The sequence below is a fragment of the Stenella coeruleoalba genome (genome assembly GCF_951394435.1).
Source record: "Stenella coeruleoalba genome assembly, chromosome: 7".
Taxonomy (NCBI): domain Eukaryota; kingdom Metazoa; phylum Chordata; class Mammalia; order Artiodactyla; family Delphinidae; genus Stenella; species Stenella coeruleoalba.
Genome location: NC_137153.1, coordinates 60,547,475 through 60,566,606, shown reverse-complemented (window position 1 = coordinate 60,566,606; position 19,132 = coordinate 60,547,475). Strand labels below are relative to the sequence as shown.

General features: G+C 36.9%; 1 protein-coding gene across 3 annotated transcripts in view; it reads right to left on the bottom strand.

The window, feature by feature from the left end:
• Nucleotides 1–19,132, bottom strand: part of MPDZ (multiple PDZ domain crumbs cell polarity complex component) — a 779,300-nt gene that overhangs the window by 208,937 nt on the left and 551,231 nt on the right. For all 3 annotated transcript variants that reach the window (XM_079926367.1, XM_079926366.1, XM_079926365.1), the window contains exons 17-22: nucleotides 16,606–16,720; nucleotides 16,164–16,252; nucleotides 6,540–6,723; nucleotides 5,632–5,703; nucleotides 2,441–2,550; nucleotides 20–166 (exon numbers count right to left, since the gene is read on the bottom strand). In XM_079926367.1, coding sequence (XP_079782493.1) covers nucleotides 20–166; nucleotides 2,441–2,550; nucleotides 5,632–5,703; nucleotides 6,540–6,723; nucleotides 16,164–16,252; nucleotides 16,606–16,720 — 717 coding nt within the window. The remainder of the gene's footprint in view (nucleotides 1–19; nucleotides 167–2,440; nucleotides 2,551–5,631; nucleotides 5,704–6,539; nucleotides 6,724–16,163; nucleotides 16,253–16,605; nucleotides 16,721–19,132) is intronic.

Genomic DNA, 19,132 nt, shown 5'->3' with positions numbered 1-19,132 from the left:
AAATGAAATAGCTGCTTACTTCCAATAGCTCATCTCCACTGAAAAGCTTCCCACTGTGTCCGACAGGACCTTCTGGTAGAACAGATCGGATAAAATGATGGCCCACTGTTGCTTCCAGACTTATCCCCAACCCACTGTTCTCACTGAACTTGCTCACATGGGCCACCTGAAACAAGAAAAATCATCACAATTTTTAATATTCTTTCATTTATTTTCTTCTCCTGTATGTATTTTATGTTCACTCCCTAAAAGGTCAAGTTTCTTACAAAAGCTTCAAAACCCTTATCGTAAAGTGGCAAACGTTTAGAGCTTTGCCTTGGAAAGAGTGTTGATATCTATCAGTTTCTTGAACCAACACAAACCAAAACGAAGTAGCCAGATGCAAGCACCCAAGACACTTTGCAGTGCCTACAGGTGCTGATAACAGATAGAGGGTAGTCAGAGTGACCACAGATAAAATCAAAAGCCTGAGCTCAAACAACAGGGTAGAAAAGGCGCATCCTTAGCAGTTCCCGTGTGCCAGGACTGTGCTAACCCCATTACACAGATTATCTCACTTACTTCTCATAAATAGGTACAATGTCTATCCTTGCTTCCCAAATTGGAAAACAAGGTTCTGAGAGGTTACCTTCAACAGAGTCACACAGCTACAAAAGTGCTTTGAACCTCAGCAGTCTGAACCTAGAGCCCAGGCTCTGGACCATACACTGTATCAAGGGGACAACACTTGTCTTTAAAAGTGAATCAAAGCTTAAAACAGGAGAATAAACTTTCTATTTCCTACTGTTACACTAAATAATGAAAAACGTTAGGAATTCACCATTTTCACAAGGAGTCCATTCATTATAATATTAAAATCAGAAAGTATACTAAAGATGTTCTGCTTTATCCCCTTTATTTTATAGTTAAGGAAACTGAGGGATAAAAGGACCGAGAAAAATGTTGAATTATAAGAGATCTTTTTCAAATCTTAATGATAACAAGCACAGGGTTAATACTAGATGTTGCACTATCTGACTTTGCAATCTAATGCTGGATAAAATCCTTCTACTTCTTAAAATCCAATTTAGGTATCACTTCCTCCGAGCAGCTCTCCAGGTCCCCATTTAAATGTCCATCAATCCTTCTCTCTACTACTACTCCTGTAACTTCATTTTTGCTGTATAACTACATAGAAAATAATTTGAAGTCCAGATCTATGTCAATATTTACCTGGAGTTTAATGAAGACCTATAAATAGCTTAGTTCTTTCTTACTTATAGTAAAATCCCACGCTTGACATATTAATGGAAGTGCCACCAAGAGAGCATGTGCACAAAGAGCAGTTGAAAGTCCACGGTCTTGGGTCCGATCTCTGTGAGAAAATGGCTGGTGAAAGGGCGCTCTTCACTATTCAGTCAGCGCCTGAAGGAGTGCAGCCTCAGTTATTCGTGCCAGTCACGCTAACCCCACCCCACAGAAGGAATCTCCCAACTTTCCTTTCCTGCTAAATTAACTACAGTTAAGCTGGACTTTGTTGTATTTTTTCCTTGACTCAATTTAAAATGGTAACAGCAGCTATACTTACTCAAATCTCATTTGACTGTTAACCATCTTGAGTGTTTAAAAAAAAAACAACTTTGTAATGAGTATTAAAAACTAAGAATACTACTTGGCACAAAGTACTCAATAAATGTTAGTTATTACTTATATTATATGTCATTATCTGTTGTGCTTTATCGCTTCTAATCTACAGTTACTTGAATATTATAAGCAATATGAAAAATTTTACCTAACCTAGTATTTTATTGTTCCTTTGGAAATTCCTGAAAGTTGCTGCTATATACCTAAAGATTCATAATTTGTGTCTACTTTGTTAAAGCTCTTTTTAAAATAGCAGATCACAACTGCTACCCTAGGTATGCAAACCTTTAATAAACAAAATGCTCACTATGGCATAAGTGAAACAAAGAAAAGCATGCAGAATAAAAACCCTCAAGGAGAGTAAAAGCGTAAGAGTGATAAGGAAGAAATAGCAAATTACAGTTCTGCACATGGGGCATGATGATTTTTGTTTTATTTTCAAGTAAATTCTGTCATTCTATTCTGATTCTTTCCACGAATCCTAGGAATAAGAATCAGAAAAACATTTCCTAATATCTAAATAATACATCCAACTGTAAGAAATACTGATGAATTATACGTTCTAAAACTCCCATCTCATTTTTACTTCAGCTCCTTGGTTACTCTCCAACTTGAAATTTTTAAATATCTGAATCAGCACATTTAGGTCTTTGAAAAAAGCCCTTGGCGTTTGTTACTTCTCTAAGACTTGAAAAAACCCCTGGGCGTTTGCTACTTCTCTAAGACTCTTCATGACGGTCATCTTTATTATTGTCAGGAACTTCCTGCTCAAATACAGTTCACAAGTTAGGAAGTTAGGGAGGAGAAGCTAACCCACCACTATTTCATAATTAATGCCCATAATCCTCTGCCACTTGGTCAGCAGGGCAGCTTCCTGTTGTTGAGCATCTTCTGTATCTTCTCTCTCAGCTGACAGTAATGGATACCCTGAAAGAGGTGACACAATTAGTGACATACCACAAAAATCTCCATATCTGAACATTCGGTACCAGGGACACTGTGATCACAACCTGTCATACCAAGTCTGACTGTTCACTCAATACATGAGTTACTCTTATTTCTCTACACATCTTAATAATTCAGTTCAGAAGCCTATCATCTGCATGTTCCAAAACTATTCTCTTTTAAGAGATACCTTTTAGGTCTTAACTATAGTTCCATTAAAGTATTCATATATTGTCTAACTTTTATTTAAAAGAACAAGGACTCCAAGTAGCTCCAGGATTCACTTGGTGGCCCTCTTGTGACTCTATATTAAAAAGTCACACTGCCTTCTATGTTAGTGTATCTCTTTCATTTTCATTTGGTTCTACAGAGTAGAGAAGGGACCATGCTATGACTTAGCAAAAACAAACAAATTAACAAATAATATATGTACCTCCATGTACAATAAGAAAATATAAATAAGAAACAAATGGAAAATGTACATTAAGTTAAAACCCTATAATTGGAATCATACTAATTGGCAAAAAAAGGAATATGAAAAAATAGAAAAGAAAATCACTAAACAAGTTATGTAAACAATACTGAATTAAAACACTTAGCTAAAATAAACTGGTTGAGAAGAATTTTCAAGTCATATTCAAAGATTTCCATGACATCACAGTTTTTACTCATAACGGTTGTCTTCTAAAAAAAAAAATCTCTACACGCCACTACTCCTTATATTAGATTTTCAATATCACTTTTTAGCATTCAAATTTCAAATTTAAAAGTATTCTAAAATTCAAATTTCTCATTAGCTGCTTCCTTGTTAGTGGAATGAATGAGCTTCCACTCCAGGACTATTTTTCAGGTTTGTTATGTGTCAGATTAATAAAACGATTCTGTTTTCTCTTTGAGAAACTGGAAACAGTAAGCGATATATTTCTGGAGACTAGCCCCCCAAAATGAGTGTTTTCTCATTCCAGAGAAGTATGAATGTGCAGCAGTGAACACAGACTACAGGAAACCTTTCAAGCTGATGAAGGTTAGAAAGAGGAGGGTCAGCTAGTCCTACCTCCTCCCATAACCCCATTCTCTGATTCTGTTGTGTTTACACAGGTGGGCAGTGATTCAAGCAGGGTGGGATTTGGAATGGAGAAAGTGGGGAATCTGTAAGCTGCTGATAACAACAGTCTGAAATTTGTATTCATACAACCAACCTACAGTCACAAAACCCTTCATTCTCCCCCTTTCACAAATGCCCCAAGATCAGATTTCAGGCATATTTAAAAAACCATAAAGTTGTCATTTGTAGTGAGGTGGATGGACCTAGAGTCTGTCATACAGAGTGAAGTCAGAAAGAGAAAAAAAAATACCGTATGCTAACACATATATATGGAATTTTTAAAAAAATGGTCGTGGAGAACCTAGGGGCAGGACGGGAATCAAGATACAGACATAGATAATGGACTTGAGGACACAGGGAGGGGGAAGGGTAAGCTGGGACGAAGTGAGAGAGTGGCATGGACATATATACACTACCAAATGTAAAACAGATAGCTAGTGGGAAGCAGCTGCATAGCACAGGGAGATCAGCTCAGTGCTCTGTGACCACCTAGAGGGGTGGGATAGGGAGTGTGGGAAGGAGATGCAAGAGGGAGGGGATATGGGGATATATGTATAGCTGATTCACTTTGTTTTATATAAAGCAGAAACTAACACACCATTGTGAAGCAATTATACTCCAATAAAGATGTAAAAAATAAATTTTAAAAAAAATTGAAAAATTAAAATTAAAAAAAAAAAAAGTCCAGTCTCCTGACGTTACTGTGAAGTCAAATGATTTGTCCAGGCTCACATTATGAGTCAAATTTCTGTGGAAGAGGCAACATCTTATCCCCTGTCAGAGGACCAGCACTAGAACAGATGCATTAGAATCATTCAGACATTTTTCCTTTACTTTATTTTAAAAAGAATGTAGGACTCCTGATTCTAAGTCTAGACCCTCTCCCACCTAGCCTCCCATACACATATGCACATTCACCAAAGCAAAACAGATGGCTGAGCCTTCAAGACCATCCCCCACACCCATCCCTTCTTACTCTCTCAAGTTTTATGCTTTGAAACATTTTTATCCTGTCCCACTCCTCTGGATATTCATATTATCCTAAATAATTTCTACACCTATGAGTGTAAAACTAGCAAAATGTGACTAAATCCCTGAGAGTCCTACACCTGTCACTCCTGGGATATCACTGCAAACACAAATATCCCCTTAAAATAAAAAAGTTAAATCACAATTTTCAGTAGAAAAAAAATAATGAAAGAGGAACTATTTTAAAGAACTACAAAGCTTCAATCTAATTATTTAGTGAAGGGCAGAATTCTCATAAGGAAGATCAGTCTTGGACTTTGTTCACTGGATTTAACTTATCAAACACCTAAAGCAATATGACAGGTCAGGGAAGCACAGAGCATCCAGCCTAAAACAAAGGCAGCAACATTCGGGCATAATTATATACTAAAACTATGCCGCCCTAAAATTTTTGAAACAGTTTGATGAATTCTAGGTATATAGTGAGAGAAACCTCAGAGAGGCTTAATAATTTCTCATGTAATTCCTTTCAAAATTTAAAACTTTCGAAAAATTTAGAAGAAAAAGTCCCCAAAATAAGGATAATTTCATTCCTAAGAGCTTATGCTTTAAAGATTCTCTTGTGTTTATTTAAAAAATCCTTTTAACTTCATTACTGCTTGCTCAAGAAGAGACAACTTGGATCTATCCTAAGAAATAAGGGGAATGAAATAAAGCCATGTATGTAACTGAATGATTCCTAAAGGTTCTGATTTAAAAAAATGTAGAAGAAAAAAAAAGACGGACTCAGCAAGAAAATCTGCCAGCTATAAACTATTTTAATCTACTGGAGCAATTAATCAATCTGTAAATAAGGATTTTCAAGAATCTTTTTTGAAAGTTTTTTTTTTTGTAATTTACAATATATCCAGAGAGGTTGAATCACATCTATAAAAATCATTTCTCTAAAAATCAATAAAGAACATAAAAACCTGGCTCCAAGTGTTTACCTTCTTCTTCAATTGGTAATATGCTGGTGTTTCTCCTCAAAGATAAAGAATCTTCATCTTCTTCATAATTTTCTTAAAGATAAGAAAGTTTAGTAGTTATGTCTGTAATATAATCAAGCACTTGAATTTTTCAAACCCCGCTTTATTTGAACACCTAAATGAGAGTTTGCTTTTTGTAGGTAAACTTTTCATCAACCACATGTACTTAAAGTTCTTCTGTTAATGGTACAAAGAAGTAATGAAGTTCTCCTGTGACTTGCTTCCCTCTCTCCTGGTCTGCAATTAGTAGTGTACGGCATAAATACCAGAAAGGTCAACAGTCTGAGAAATAAAACACACTTTCAAACCAACAGCCTGACTTCTAGCAATAAATACTTGCATCAGGGAGCTACATGAGGATTTCAGTAATTTTCAGACATATCCATGTACAAACAGCTTATGAATGGCATTTCTAAATGTGGAAATAGGAGTCTCATGGTCTACTGACTGAGCTAGCCAAGCCTACACACTGAATTAAAGTTGATTCCTTCAAGGAAAGGGTGGGCATTTAGAAACATTATGGGGGTCACACACATAATCTAGGCAGAACATATTTCCCCCTAAAGAGAAAATGTAGCAATGACATCCAAAAGTAAGGCAAGGACAGAAAGCAAATGACTGCACGTGTTTCCAAATGAGAAGTGGTGACTGAATAAACAGTATAGAAATCTGCTTTATTCGGAAGCCCATTCTATAGTTAATGGATGCATCTCTGGTTCCAGTTAATCTCAACTTTAATAAATTCCCTTTTTACTTGGTTCATAATGAATACTTAAGACAAAAAGTGACTCTTTAAATAATTTCAGAATTAGAAAAAATACAAAATGATGTTAAGAGTCTAACTGAAAACCAGATTCACGTGGCCTTACCTTTGCTTACACTTGCATTAACAGGAGACAAAACTGCATCTTTTGTGATGTCCTCCCGTGACACAAGCTCAGCGTCCTGCTTTGCTCCTCTCCTCATTAATGTCAGGTGAACAGTCTGTCCTGTGTGTCGCAACACCTCTACTGCTTGTTGATTGGTAAAACCTTGAAGGTTTGTGCCATCTACCTATGATAAGAACAAGACATGTTAAAAATAAAAGGATAGCTGTATTACCAACCCACGAAACACACGGTTACTGCTTGTCAGTGAGAACAAAATTGGGAATGAGTATTCCCCTAGGTGGGGGGATGGGCTAAAACCTGTCTGGGGACCAGTACTGGCTCAGACGCACTGGAATCACGCAGGAGTGTTTCATCTGTTTTAATACAAACTAAGGGGTCTCACTTCCAGAAATTATGAGCCAGCGAGTCTAGAGAGGGGGCCAGGATTCTCCACCTTTTAAAATATTCTTTTATATTTCTTAGGGGAACCTAACGCACAGTCAAGTTTGGAAATCAGTCCTAGGCAGGATAGAGAGGTACAGAAGACAGTGAGGAAGTGGCTACTGAGAGTGCTGACGAATTCCGAAATCATACTTACACCGGCTTTAAAAAAAGAAAGATGACAAAACTACCTTCCTTTTTATTTCTTTGCCTCTTCAAAAAATATTTTCCCTTTTTATAGTTCACAAATGACAAAACACTTGATGGTGCCCCTGTGACCTTTCCAAACTACAGATATGATTCCATCACCCCCCACCCCGGCCTTTCGTAGAACACTCCTTGAGACAATGCTCCAAATTTTTAACATGGCTTAGGATGGCTGTGTCAACCCCACCTCCCATCACCAACCTCATCCTGCGGGATGCTGCCTATTTCTCTGCACTCCAGCCCCAGAGGACCATTTCCGTTTCTCTGACCTGCAGTGCTCCCTTCAGCCGTGAGGTCTTTGCAAGTTCTGTTCCCTCAGTCTAGACTCTCTGGACAGCCTGCTCCAGCCCATGCTCTTTCTTATCTAGTTACTAAAACACCCATAAGTACTTTAGATCTCAGTTCAATAGTTATTTCCACAGTTAAGCTATCTTGAGGCCCCTGACTTTAGTCAAAGTCCCCTTTACCATTTCTCCTTCACAGCACTTATCAGAAATTTAATTTTACGTTTTCTGTCGTTATTTGGTTTATTTCTGCATCCTCCAAGAGGACAGGCTCTGTGTGGCATCAAAACACAGTGCTGGGAATTCCCTCACGGTCCAGTGGTTAGGACTCCGCGTTCTCACTGCCAATGGCCTGGGGTTCGATCCCTGGCCAGGGAACTAAGAGCCCACAGGCCATGCGGCCACCAAAACAAACAAATAAACAAACAAAAAAACAGTGCTGTTCACACAGTAGATATTCACAAATGAGAAATGAGAAACTGGCTCATATGTCAAAGGTTTATTTGGAAAGCAAATTATATTTTTGAATAAATAAATGCAGATTATAACACCTTATTTTTTTAATACATAAAATTTGAAAACAATTTGGAAAACTGGAACAATAAATTTAATGTTGAAATTCAAAGTCACTGATATTCCTTTTGAATTGTGAAATGACTATAAAATGGCTATTAAGTGTCATGCTTTTCTGAGCACAGTGCTGACCACATTAGGCACTCAAATATTTACTAAATGAATGAGAACTACAATAAAGACCTAGATCAGTGATGTCCAAGATGAAGTACCCTTACAGCAGAGGTTTCTGGAAGAATATAACACACTCTTAATTAAACATATTTTAAATCTCATTTGTTTTACACACACACATATATAATACATACATTAACTATGTATATAAAACAATATATATAATACATATAAAACAACATATATCATATATGAATATATAGAGAGGATAAAAGAGGAAGGAGAAAGGGGTAGTTTATAGATCGATAGATACAGATTTTTTTACCAATGGGGATATTCAGTCAGAAACCTAGAGACCTCTGATCTAAATGATCAATTGGACTTTGGAAGTTACTTAAGTTTTGTACGACACTTTTGAGCTAAATGGCAACTTGCACATAGGTGTCTAACACTCTCCTCTTTCCTCCCAACACCACCTTGTTGATTCCCTCTTGGAAAGACTAGTAAAAATATAATAACAGAGAAAACACCATAACAAAACTGGAAACCATGGAAGAAGACAAGTCCCTATACCAGTAACTTAGAGGAACTTCTATGAGGAATGGTCTGAACATGACGAGATTGAAGGCAGGCCAGCTGGATCTCTAAATTTGAGGGAATAGTTTCTCTCGTCTGTAAGATGAAACTTCAGTAAAATCCAACAACTGCCCTTCATTAAAAGGAGGAAGTCAGGGCTTCCCTGGTGGCGCAGTGGTTGGGAGTCCGCCTGCCGATGCAGGGGACACGGGTTTGTGCCCCGGTCCGGGAAGATCCCACGTGACGCAGAACGGCTGGGCCCGTGAGCCATGGCCGCTGAGCCTGTGCTCCGCAACGGGAGAGGCCACAACAGTGAGAGGTCCGCGTACCACAAAAAAAAAAAAAAAAAAAAAAAAGGAGGAAGTCACATGGTACATGTGGGCCCTAACCAGTGATTCTAAAAACTACACCAAGTGCTAGAGGTCACACCAAGCTGGGAACATGGGGCAGCACAGAATTACATATGTGCAGTGAAGTCACACTATGCACACACATGCATACGCACACAATCCCAACTAACTCCTGGTTACACAAAGAAAACAATCTCTTACTATAGAGAGGTAACGTTCCCCATTGTGGTTTCCTGGTTTCCTCTCTATCCTATTAATCTACAAGTGAAACTGACTAAATTTAAACTTTCCCCTTCCTTCTTGCTTTGTCAATTCCTGAATTATTTGTACAGAAATCCATCTCAACTCCCTTTTGTACAAGCATAGTTCTCACTGAGATCTCTGAGAATAACTAAAGGTCACAAGAATTGAATACCACAGTCCAAAAGAAGGCAGGTGCCCTGAAGCATCAGTACAAACATCTTCCAATGAGACTGTCACTGCAGTGAACAGGAAAAAAGGTATTTTCTGAAACTTCCCTTCAAAGGAATTCATAATTCATTATATTGATGGAAGTAGGGATTATACATACAAAGAAGGAACAAGTATCTACCAAAAAAGAAAAAGAAAACTGTTACAGTGAAGGCAGTCAACAGGATTTTAAATACTGCAAAAACAAAGTCAAGGAATGGAAGACAGGAATATGCAATTTTCCCATATTTCAGAGGATAAGAATAAATAGATAAAAATGGTCAGGGAAATAAGACTGAAGACATAATGTGGCTGATCTAGAATATCAATGTAATTGTGAAAAGAAATACAAGGAGAAGAGAATAATTGAGGAAAATTGAAGAAGAGAATAATTGAGAAGAGAATAATTGAGGAAAAAAATGAGGAAAAAAATAATTGAGGAAAATAATTGAGGAAGTAAAAAAAAATAATTGAGGAAAAAAATAATCAAAGAAATGATTAGTAGATAAAGAAATTTGCCTCTATAAATCAGAGGTATATGAAAAACTAGGGGAGAAAAACTAACACCGGACATATCATGGTTAAATTCTTAGATTTCAAAAATCAAAAGAAAAAAATCTATCAGCATCTAGGCAACAGAGTGAGAAGGTAATCCTTTGTGAAAGAAATTACAAACCCAAAATTTTATATTCAGTGTTAACATATGTGAAAATGGAAATTATGTTTGAGATGCTATGATTATTTATATCCTATACCGTGTTGTGAGATGGCCACCATGCAGAAATTTAAACTAACTGGTCAAGAATTATAATTTGTACACATTTAGGGCATAAATGGGCTGAGTTGTTAGAGATTAGGAAAAATTTAAAGGAGGTTTGTTTTGTTTTTTTCTAGAGAGAAGAGTGTTGTAAGTCCCCACTCCACCTACATGTTTAGCCTTTGACCACAAGTCAGAAGAGCTGCATCACGTGTTGTAGGGAAGAAGGTAGTAGACTGTGTCTAGCTCTGTAAGGAGGTTAAGGGAGAGGCTGTTTAACTGCTCGGAAAGTGAAGCAAGAGAAAACTATTATGTTGAGAACTGCTCAAAAGCCTAACTCTGTCTGGGCACAGACCAGAAGGGGACCACACACACACACACAGACACACACACAGACACACACAGACACACACACACAAACACACACACACACACGAGACAGCCAGGCTGGAGCCATCTTGAAACCTACCCAAGAGTACTCCTAGGGAATAATGGCACCCCAAAGAGAGAATCTATGGAGCAGAATGCTGAGAAACCAGGGCCAAAGGGAAGAAGAGTCAGTCAGATGAAAAAATCTACCATCTGTCATGGAAAGTTCAAATATCTCCACAAGGATCTCTCAGGAATCCAAGAAGGAACCCTAAATGACAGTCGGTTTTGAATATCCTCCAGGTTCACTCAGTACAAAGCCATCTTACAACAGTGTCAGTCAAGGATGAAGTGTCTTACTGTCTTTTCCTCTCTTCCTTCTCTCACCTTTTACACTGGTAAGAGTCAGAAAGCAAATGAGAAGGTGAGGGAGGAAAAGAAAAGCTAGGTAGGGAAGACATACTGGAGAGTGCATTCTCTATCCCTATGTAAGCCATCAGTTCATAGCAGGCTTCTGGGAGGCCAGGGAGGCAGTCTGAAATTAATTCTTTAGGAAGGGAAATTTTTAATACTAATTGGGGTTGTATTTGGTGATTTTTGATTGGCCAAAGGCCTTTTACTCTCTAAGAACAATGTAAGTCATGGCACTTGCCTAAGATTTCTTCCAGGGAAAAGGGAAGACCCTTCCCTATAAAAAACTAAAAGAGAGTTGATGACAAAATTTCCAAGGTTGTTTAAGATTATCCCCCCTAAGTCTTCCTTATGCAAAGTCTATGTTATCCCCAGCCAAATCATTCAAGTGTGCAAAGGCAACAGAAGAGGTTATCAGACAGAAAAGGTTCAGAAAGTCTACCAACACATTCTTTCATTTAAAATTTACTAAAAAACACTCTAGCTGACTAAGAGATTAATCAGATTTAAAATTCAACATAAGAAAACAGTGGCAGGGCTTCCCTGGTGGCGCAGTGGTTGAGAGTCCGCCTGCCGATGCAGGGGACACGGGTTTGTGCCCGTCTGGGAAGATCCCACGGATCTCCACGGCATGTGGGATCCTCCCGGACCGGGGCACGAACCCGTGTCCCCTGCATCGGCAGGCGGACTCTCAACCACTGCGCCACCAGGGAAGCCCTTTATGGCTCAATTTTTAAATGCAGTTTCACTAAGAAAAATCGAATGTATATGATTTTTTCTACTAAGTAGCAATAAAGTAGCAATAAAGTAGATTTTTCCTACTTAGTAGCAATAAAGTTCATTATGTAAAGGAAAAAAAACACATTTTTCCCTTTTTTTCAAAACCTGATGACCTGAATTTTAAAATATATTCCTTACACAAATGTCAGAGATGGTAGGTACTAGCACAGAAGAAATTGCTATAATGGAATAACCACGGACTTTTAAACCTAGACGTTGGTTCAAATTTCTCAGTATCTTCATCTGTAATATGAGAATAATGGTACCCACTTTCCCAAAATTACAGCACATGGCACTTTGTACTGGAAAGATGCTCAGAAACTGTTATTATTATTAATAAAGTGAAGAAGTGATTAATAAACATGAAAACCCCAAGCCCTATGGGAGCAGTTTCTGATCAACATAATTACACCCATCATACATATGAGACAAGGTCACCAAAACCTAAATCAGGGCTCAGGCCATCTCTGATCCCTCAATAACACAGGAAGAGCGTTAAGAGGTGGCTTCAGACCCAACTGTCCCAGAGACAAAAGTGCTGTGGAACTAGGTGCAATGGCAGTAAACTGCCTGTGTGCCATCTCAAGGAGAGATCCAACATCCTCAAAATGTGCAGTGCAGATACCACAATTAACAGGTGCAATTAATAAGGGGAGAAATCCTAGTTAGAACAAATGGAAAAGCCCAGCTCCTTAGCACACTCAATCTAGCTGGCCAAGCCTCCTCCAATGTGGCCTATACCTATACACACGTACAAAACTTGGGACTATTAACAAAGTCACAGAATACCAAAGGCAACACTTGATACCTTTCCTTATTTATCAATATATGCTTGTTTAGAATTTGTTTTTAAATCAGACGTTAATTCTATACTGCTTTTATCAAGGATCTCTGTATACCAATCTAAAAAAATGAGTATATGATTTTATCTAATGACAAGGCTGGTCAACTTTAAAAAAAAATAGACCTTTTATTAAATAATTCCTATATAGAATACCAATATATAATGTGGGAAAAATAGTCTCTATTCCCCGCCCCGTAATGTCTACAGTGAAACTCTAGGGGTCAACAGAGCACAATTCGTAAAACAGGAATCTTATAACAAAAGAGTTTAATGTTTCAAAATAATACATCCTCAAAATAGTAGGAAATAATTTCTTAATCTTCTCACCATCTCAACAATTACAAAATAAAAACATAGTTCCAAATAGCTGCTGCTAGGACAAAATTGAAAAAAAAAAAAATCAAATACAGCAGTTGTGAAAAGGAACTAGTGTGAAGAACTTTCCTACCCGTATCTCAAAAGCCCACAAGATGATGGTATTTTGCACAAAATTAATGCATGATCAAAAGTACTGCATCATGTTCCTTAAAAGTCGAGGTGCTTCCAACTTTGAAGAGAATGTTGCTAAAAATTAAAAATATAACATTGATGACAGCAAAGACAGTGATTTTATTGAAAGCAAGAAAATACTTCAGAAGAAGGGTGCTTCTGCTTTTGAGTCAAAAATTTCCTTTAGCACTGATCTTGCCTAAGCGAAATTATATTTGAGATTCCACTTATATAAGAATGAAAATAATGACAAGCTTGAAAGGAAACTTTTATGAGACTTAAATGTGTAATCATTTCAGACCCTTAATAAATATCTGCTTAATTAAACTGTACTTATGTGCCATGCATACTATGTATTTTAAATAAATAACTCATTTGGTTTTCCTAAAAATCATACAAGGGAAGTGTCTTTATCCCAATTTTGTAGGTTAAGGAATCTTGCTTCTTGCTAAATGGTTAAACATGGAGTTACATGATCCAGCATTTCCACTCCTAAGTATACACCCAGGAGAAATGAAAACATACTTCCACACAAAAGTTTGTACATGAATGTTCACAGCGGCATTGTCTGTAATAGCCAAAAAGTGGAAACAACTCAAATGTCCATCAACTAATGAATGGATAAATAAAATGTAGTGTGTCTCTACAATGGAATATTATTCAGCTATAAAAAGAAATTAAGGGGCTTCCCTGGTGGCGCAGTGGTTGAGAGTCCGCCTGCCGATGCAGGGGACACGGGTTCATGCCCCGGTCTGGGAAGATCCCACATGCTGCGGAGCAGCTGGGCCCGTGAGCCATGGCCGTTGAGCCTGTGCGTCCGGAGCCTGTGCTCCGCAACGAGAGAGGCCACAACAGTGAGAGGCCCACGTACCGCAAAAAAAAAAAAAAAAAAAAAGAAAAGAAATTAAGAATTGATACATGCTACAACATAGATGAACCTTGAAAACATTATGCTAAGCAAAAGAAGCAAATCACAAAGGACCACCTACTGAATGATTCCATTTACATGAAATGTCCAGAATAGGCAATCTATTGAGATAGGAAGTAGATTGGTAGTTGTGCAGGGCTGGGAGGATGGAGGAATTAGGGAGTAACTGCTAATGGGATGGGTTTCTTTTAAAGGTTAATGAAAATGTTCTAAAATTGATTGTGATCATGAATGCACAACTGTAAAGATACTAAAAGCTTCTGAATCATACACTTTAAATGGGCAAATTGTATGTTCTGTGAGTTATATCTCAAGAATGCTGGTTTTTAAAAAAGCTTTCTATTAGATTCAAATATATAGTCTGGGGGGCAAGTACATTAGCTATATATTCAATTTTTAATTCTTTATCAGATATGGATTTAGAATATGTATATATTCACTCTCTCCCTCTCCTTTTCCTCCAAAATAAAAAAAAAAAGTAAAGTAGTTAAGTTTCATTGTATGTTAAAATAGAGATACAATGGGAAAGCTTTTTCCCAGGATATGACCAGCTTAGGTGGCACGCACAACTTGGTCTTTAGAGCAGATTTCAAGAGGTAAACAGGTGTAGTTAGGAGTTTTATAGAACAAAGGTCAAGAAAAGTCACAGAGTTGCAATGTAGAAGCAAAGAGCAGAGACTGATAAAGGACATCTCTATCTTTCTGTTAAATGTGAAAGAAAACACAAAACATAAAATTTACTCTTATCCATTTTTAAGTATATAGTTCAGTAGTGTTAAGTATATTCATGTTGTTATACGATACATCTCCAGAACATTTTCATCTTGCAAAACTGAAACTATACCCATTGAACAACTTCTCCCCATTTCCTCCTCTAACCAGCCCCTCACAACAACTGTTCTACTTTCTGTTGCTATGACTTTTTGTGCCTGGCTTATTTCACTTAGCATAATGTTCTCAAGGTTTTGTTGTAGAATGTGACAGAATTTCCTTCTTTGTAAGACTAAATAATATTTTATTGTATGTATATACCACATTTTGTTTATCTATTCATCTGCAGATGGACCTCTGGGTCACTTACTCATCTTAGCTCTTGTGAATAATGCTGCAGTGAACAAGGACTCTTCTATCTTAACTACTATTAAGATCCCAAGGGGAAAACAGACTTCATTACACATAAACAAATATATTTTAAGATAAATCAGCATTCCCCAAAATGTACTCCAAAGAATATAATATATGTTTGAGGGAAGAAAGAACATGATTACAAAAGTTTAGGAACCTCTGAAGTAAAAGAGTTAAACAAGTTTCTTTATTGGGAAACTTCTCAGGTTTTGATTTTTCAATGTGCATTGTGGACCCCTAAGAAATGATATCACAGGCAGTTTTTCCTAAACTTATTTAACCAGAAAGCCCTTGACGCAGGGTCTCTGGGATTCGTGTTCTGAGAAGTAGTTAGGGTAGTCCAGTTTCCACTGAACACTGAACTGAAAGTTGGATTCTTTTTATACTACCTTGAACAGCTATGTGGTCAAAACATACTAATGTTACTAGGATACAATTATGAGCTTGATCTAACCAAGAGGATCTGGCTTTATTTCTTTTATTCCTTTATAGTCTTACAGCTAAAAGGAGCCCTGGTCATGGTGCCAACAAAAATAGTGTCGTTCTGAAGCTGATGTAAAAAAATGCACACAACCCAATTTCAGATTCAAGTACACTAAAAGTGATAATGTCTGGTCTTTAGTTTTGGAGCATCTGCAGCTAAAATACAAGTATGATTATTAATGTACCAAAATCATTAAAACCAGAAAGCAGATGTATTAGCAGTTAGTCAAGAAAGTGTCCCACCTTTAGAAAAGGTATCAATAAAGCTTCTATCCAATGCTCTGACTTCCACAAAATAATGAGTAACTGTGATGACAGCTCAAACCACCAAAGCAAGCTTCAATTAGTACAGAGCTACCTGTAGTTCTCAAAACTGCATGAACTAGGAGAATGCATCTCTCAACCATGAAAATTAACAAAGCTGTTATTAAATGTGTACTTACTGCTATAATTTGGTCTCCAATTTGGATTCTTCCATCATGTTCAACAGCACTGCTCTTTGTAATGCTCTTTACAAAGATTCCTGAAGGTTCTAAGATTAGAAATAGGTTTGTTTTTGCTTTGTTTTGCTTTACTATTTACAAAGCACACTCAAACAATACCCATCCTCCATTCTCCAAATATAAAATCCTAATTTTGCACAGATATAAATCAACCAACCACACAAAGAAAACCACTAGTAGAAACTTACGCTACAGAAAAAGACAATGGTTTTGTCTGAAATAAAATATCAGAGTCACCTGCACTAAATTATTCCTAAGGAAGATTTCCATCAGTTTATGACAATCTGAAAATACATTATGTTGATTCAATATTTCATAAGACAAAGACATTACAGGCAATTGCCAAGATGAAAGAAATAGAATATTAATGTTTAAAAACTACCTAATTTTTTATCTCCAATGTAACCAGCAATGGTAATTCCTAATCCTTGGACATTTTTAGTGAGTTCTACATCAAATGTCTCATTTTCTTCACTTTTCTGAGTAGAAGCATCAACCTAAAATAAAATTGATAAATAAATATACACATAAATAAACATGTAAACAAACAAGATAATCTTTTTTATACACATAAATAAACATGTAAACAAACAAGATAATCTTTTTTAAGCCACAATCTTTAGAAATAATATGATGTAATTGGGTGTTAGAGAACTCAGCTAGAAAATTATAGAGTAGGGATTACTCCTTCAATCTTGACAACTTGGACTCAGCATCACATTTTTACTCAAAAGGAATGTCAAGAGTAAAGCTGAACACCCCCATCAGAGAAATATATAATTGTCTGTGCGTGCAAAATGTTAAAAATTAGACAGTTTCTTATTAACAAATTCTATTTTCAGGGATGGCTCATCTTCATTTTTGAAGAAGTTAGGATGTAATACAGTTAAAATAACTCATACTTTGAATCCACATCAGCAAGTTCAAATCTAGCTTTGCCACTGTTTTTTTCTAAGCATCACTCTGCTCAACTGTCTATCAGGAATAAGAACAAGTCCAGCTAACAATTATTGAGCAGTTTCTATATAACAGACACCTGTCATGTCTCAATTCATTTACTCCTTAGAATAAGCCTATGAGGTAGGTACAATTACTGTCAATTTTTCTCTGGTGAAACTGAGGAACACAAACTTTTCCAAGGACAAACAGCAATCTAGTAGAGGCAGAATTCAAATGTAGATAAGCTGGTTGCAGAACCCCTGCTCTTAAAAGCTGCACAGTATGTTAATTCCTCCTAGAATGTAGGGGCCATACTGCCCACTCAAGACATGCCGTTATTACTACCTTAAGTTGAGAGCTGATTCTAACACCATGAATGTGAATCTATCCTCCAGATATACTATTAATAGACTGATGATTATTTTGAAAGCCAGTGAAATATATCAAACAGCTAATTAAAACTGTCCTTGGGGCTTCCCTGGTGGCGCAGTGGTTGAGAGTCCGCCTGCCGATGCAGGGGACGCGGGTTCGTGCCCCGGTCCAGGAAGATCCCACATGCCGCGGAGCGGCTAGGCCCGTGAGCCATGGCCGCTGAGCCTGCGCGTCCGGAGCCTGTGCTCCGCAACGGGAGAGGCCACAACAGTGAGAGGCCCACGTACCGCAAAAAAAAAAAAAAAAAAAACTGTCCTTGCATTTGCTTTATAAATTCAAACTTTAATACAAAAAGCTTTTTAGAAGGAAAGAATGCCTTTACACATGATTTCCTTCATTCCTGGAGTGGTACCTGAAAGCAGATTTCTCTAATATGTAGACTTGTTATTATGTATTGGACTGAAGGGCAAGGCTCGCTGAATAAAGCATGCGTGAACTAGCACAGTAAGTCATCAATAAGTTGTTGGCATTATATACTAGTGTGGTGTCAGCAGATTCCACAGAGAACCCTAGGAAGATCACAAAAGAATGAAGTCTTTGGTTCGAATGGACATGCAGGTTGGGGCGAGCTGGTAATGGTTTCTGATTTTCTTTAAGCACACTCTGTACCTCACTGATAAGTCACCTAAATGAGATATAATTGTATAGTAAAGTTTTATTTTTTTCATTGCACATAATTATCTGTGCAAACTTAGCAAAAGTTTAAAGTTTAGATAATTACAAGAAAATGACAGGATGAAATCTGCTTCAATTGAAACAAATGTGTCTTCTATTTTTAATAAGACTTATGCAAGTGCTATTTTAGAGGGTGGCAATTTGACTATCGAATGGTTTTAAAAGGGGCACAAGCTTCACAAATGATGATATGCACAGAATAGATATTTTTCTAAGCTTTCAATTACATCAAGTGGTTTTTGGTATTGCATTCATTTATATATTGCTGAATAAAATGTTTTGTTTACCACAAAAGAATGCCATTTAAATACTTTCATAAACAGGCTTTCTTTCTTTACTTCTTTCTCCCTGCAAAAAATAGCAACGAAACTCAATCCTAAAAACAACAGAATCATGGAAATTTCAAGTGTTCTAATAAAGTTTTAAAGGGCTTGTGGAGGAGGTTAGAATATTAAAAGAAAGAATTTGTAGCAACTGTTTAGAAAATAACTGTTTTTAGATCTATAAGAAAGGAATGTAGAACTTGCATTTGCTATAAAGCTCATATAGAAATTGGTCATAATTCTCTTCTTAAATATTTAAGAAATTTCTGGATAAAATTATTTTGTTGATATTTAATCCACTATCATCTTGTGACCTGAACTATGTGAGATAACCATCACATTATAATAATTTTGAAACATTCTAGCTTTTATCATACCAAGTTAAGAACAAAGATGGAATGCTCTGCGCCTATGAAGCTTTTGTCACAACCCCGAAAGCATAACTTTTCTCTAAAAAAAATTATATAAGTGGGTCAAGAATAGCAACTTATTACAAATCTGATAACAATTATATGACATACCTGAAAACAACAATGAAAG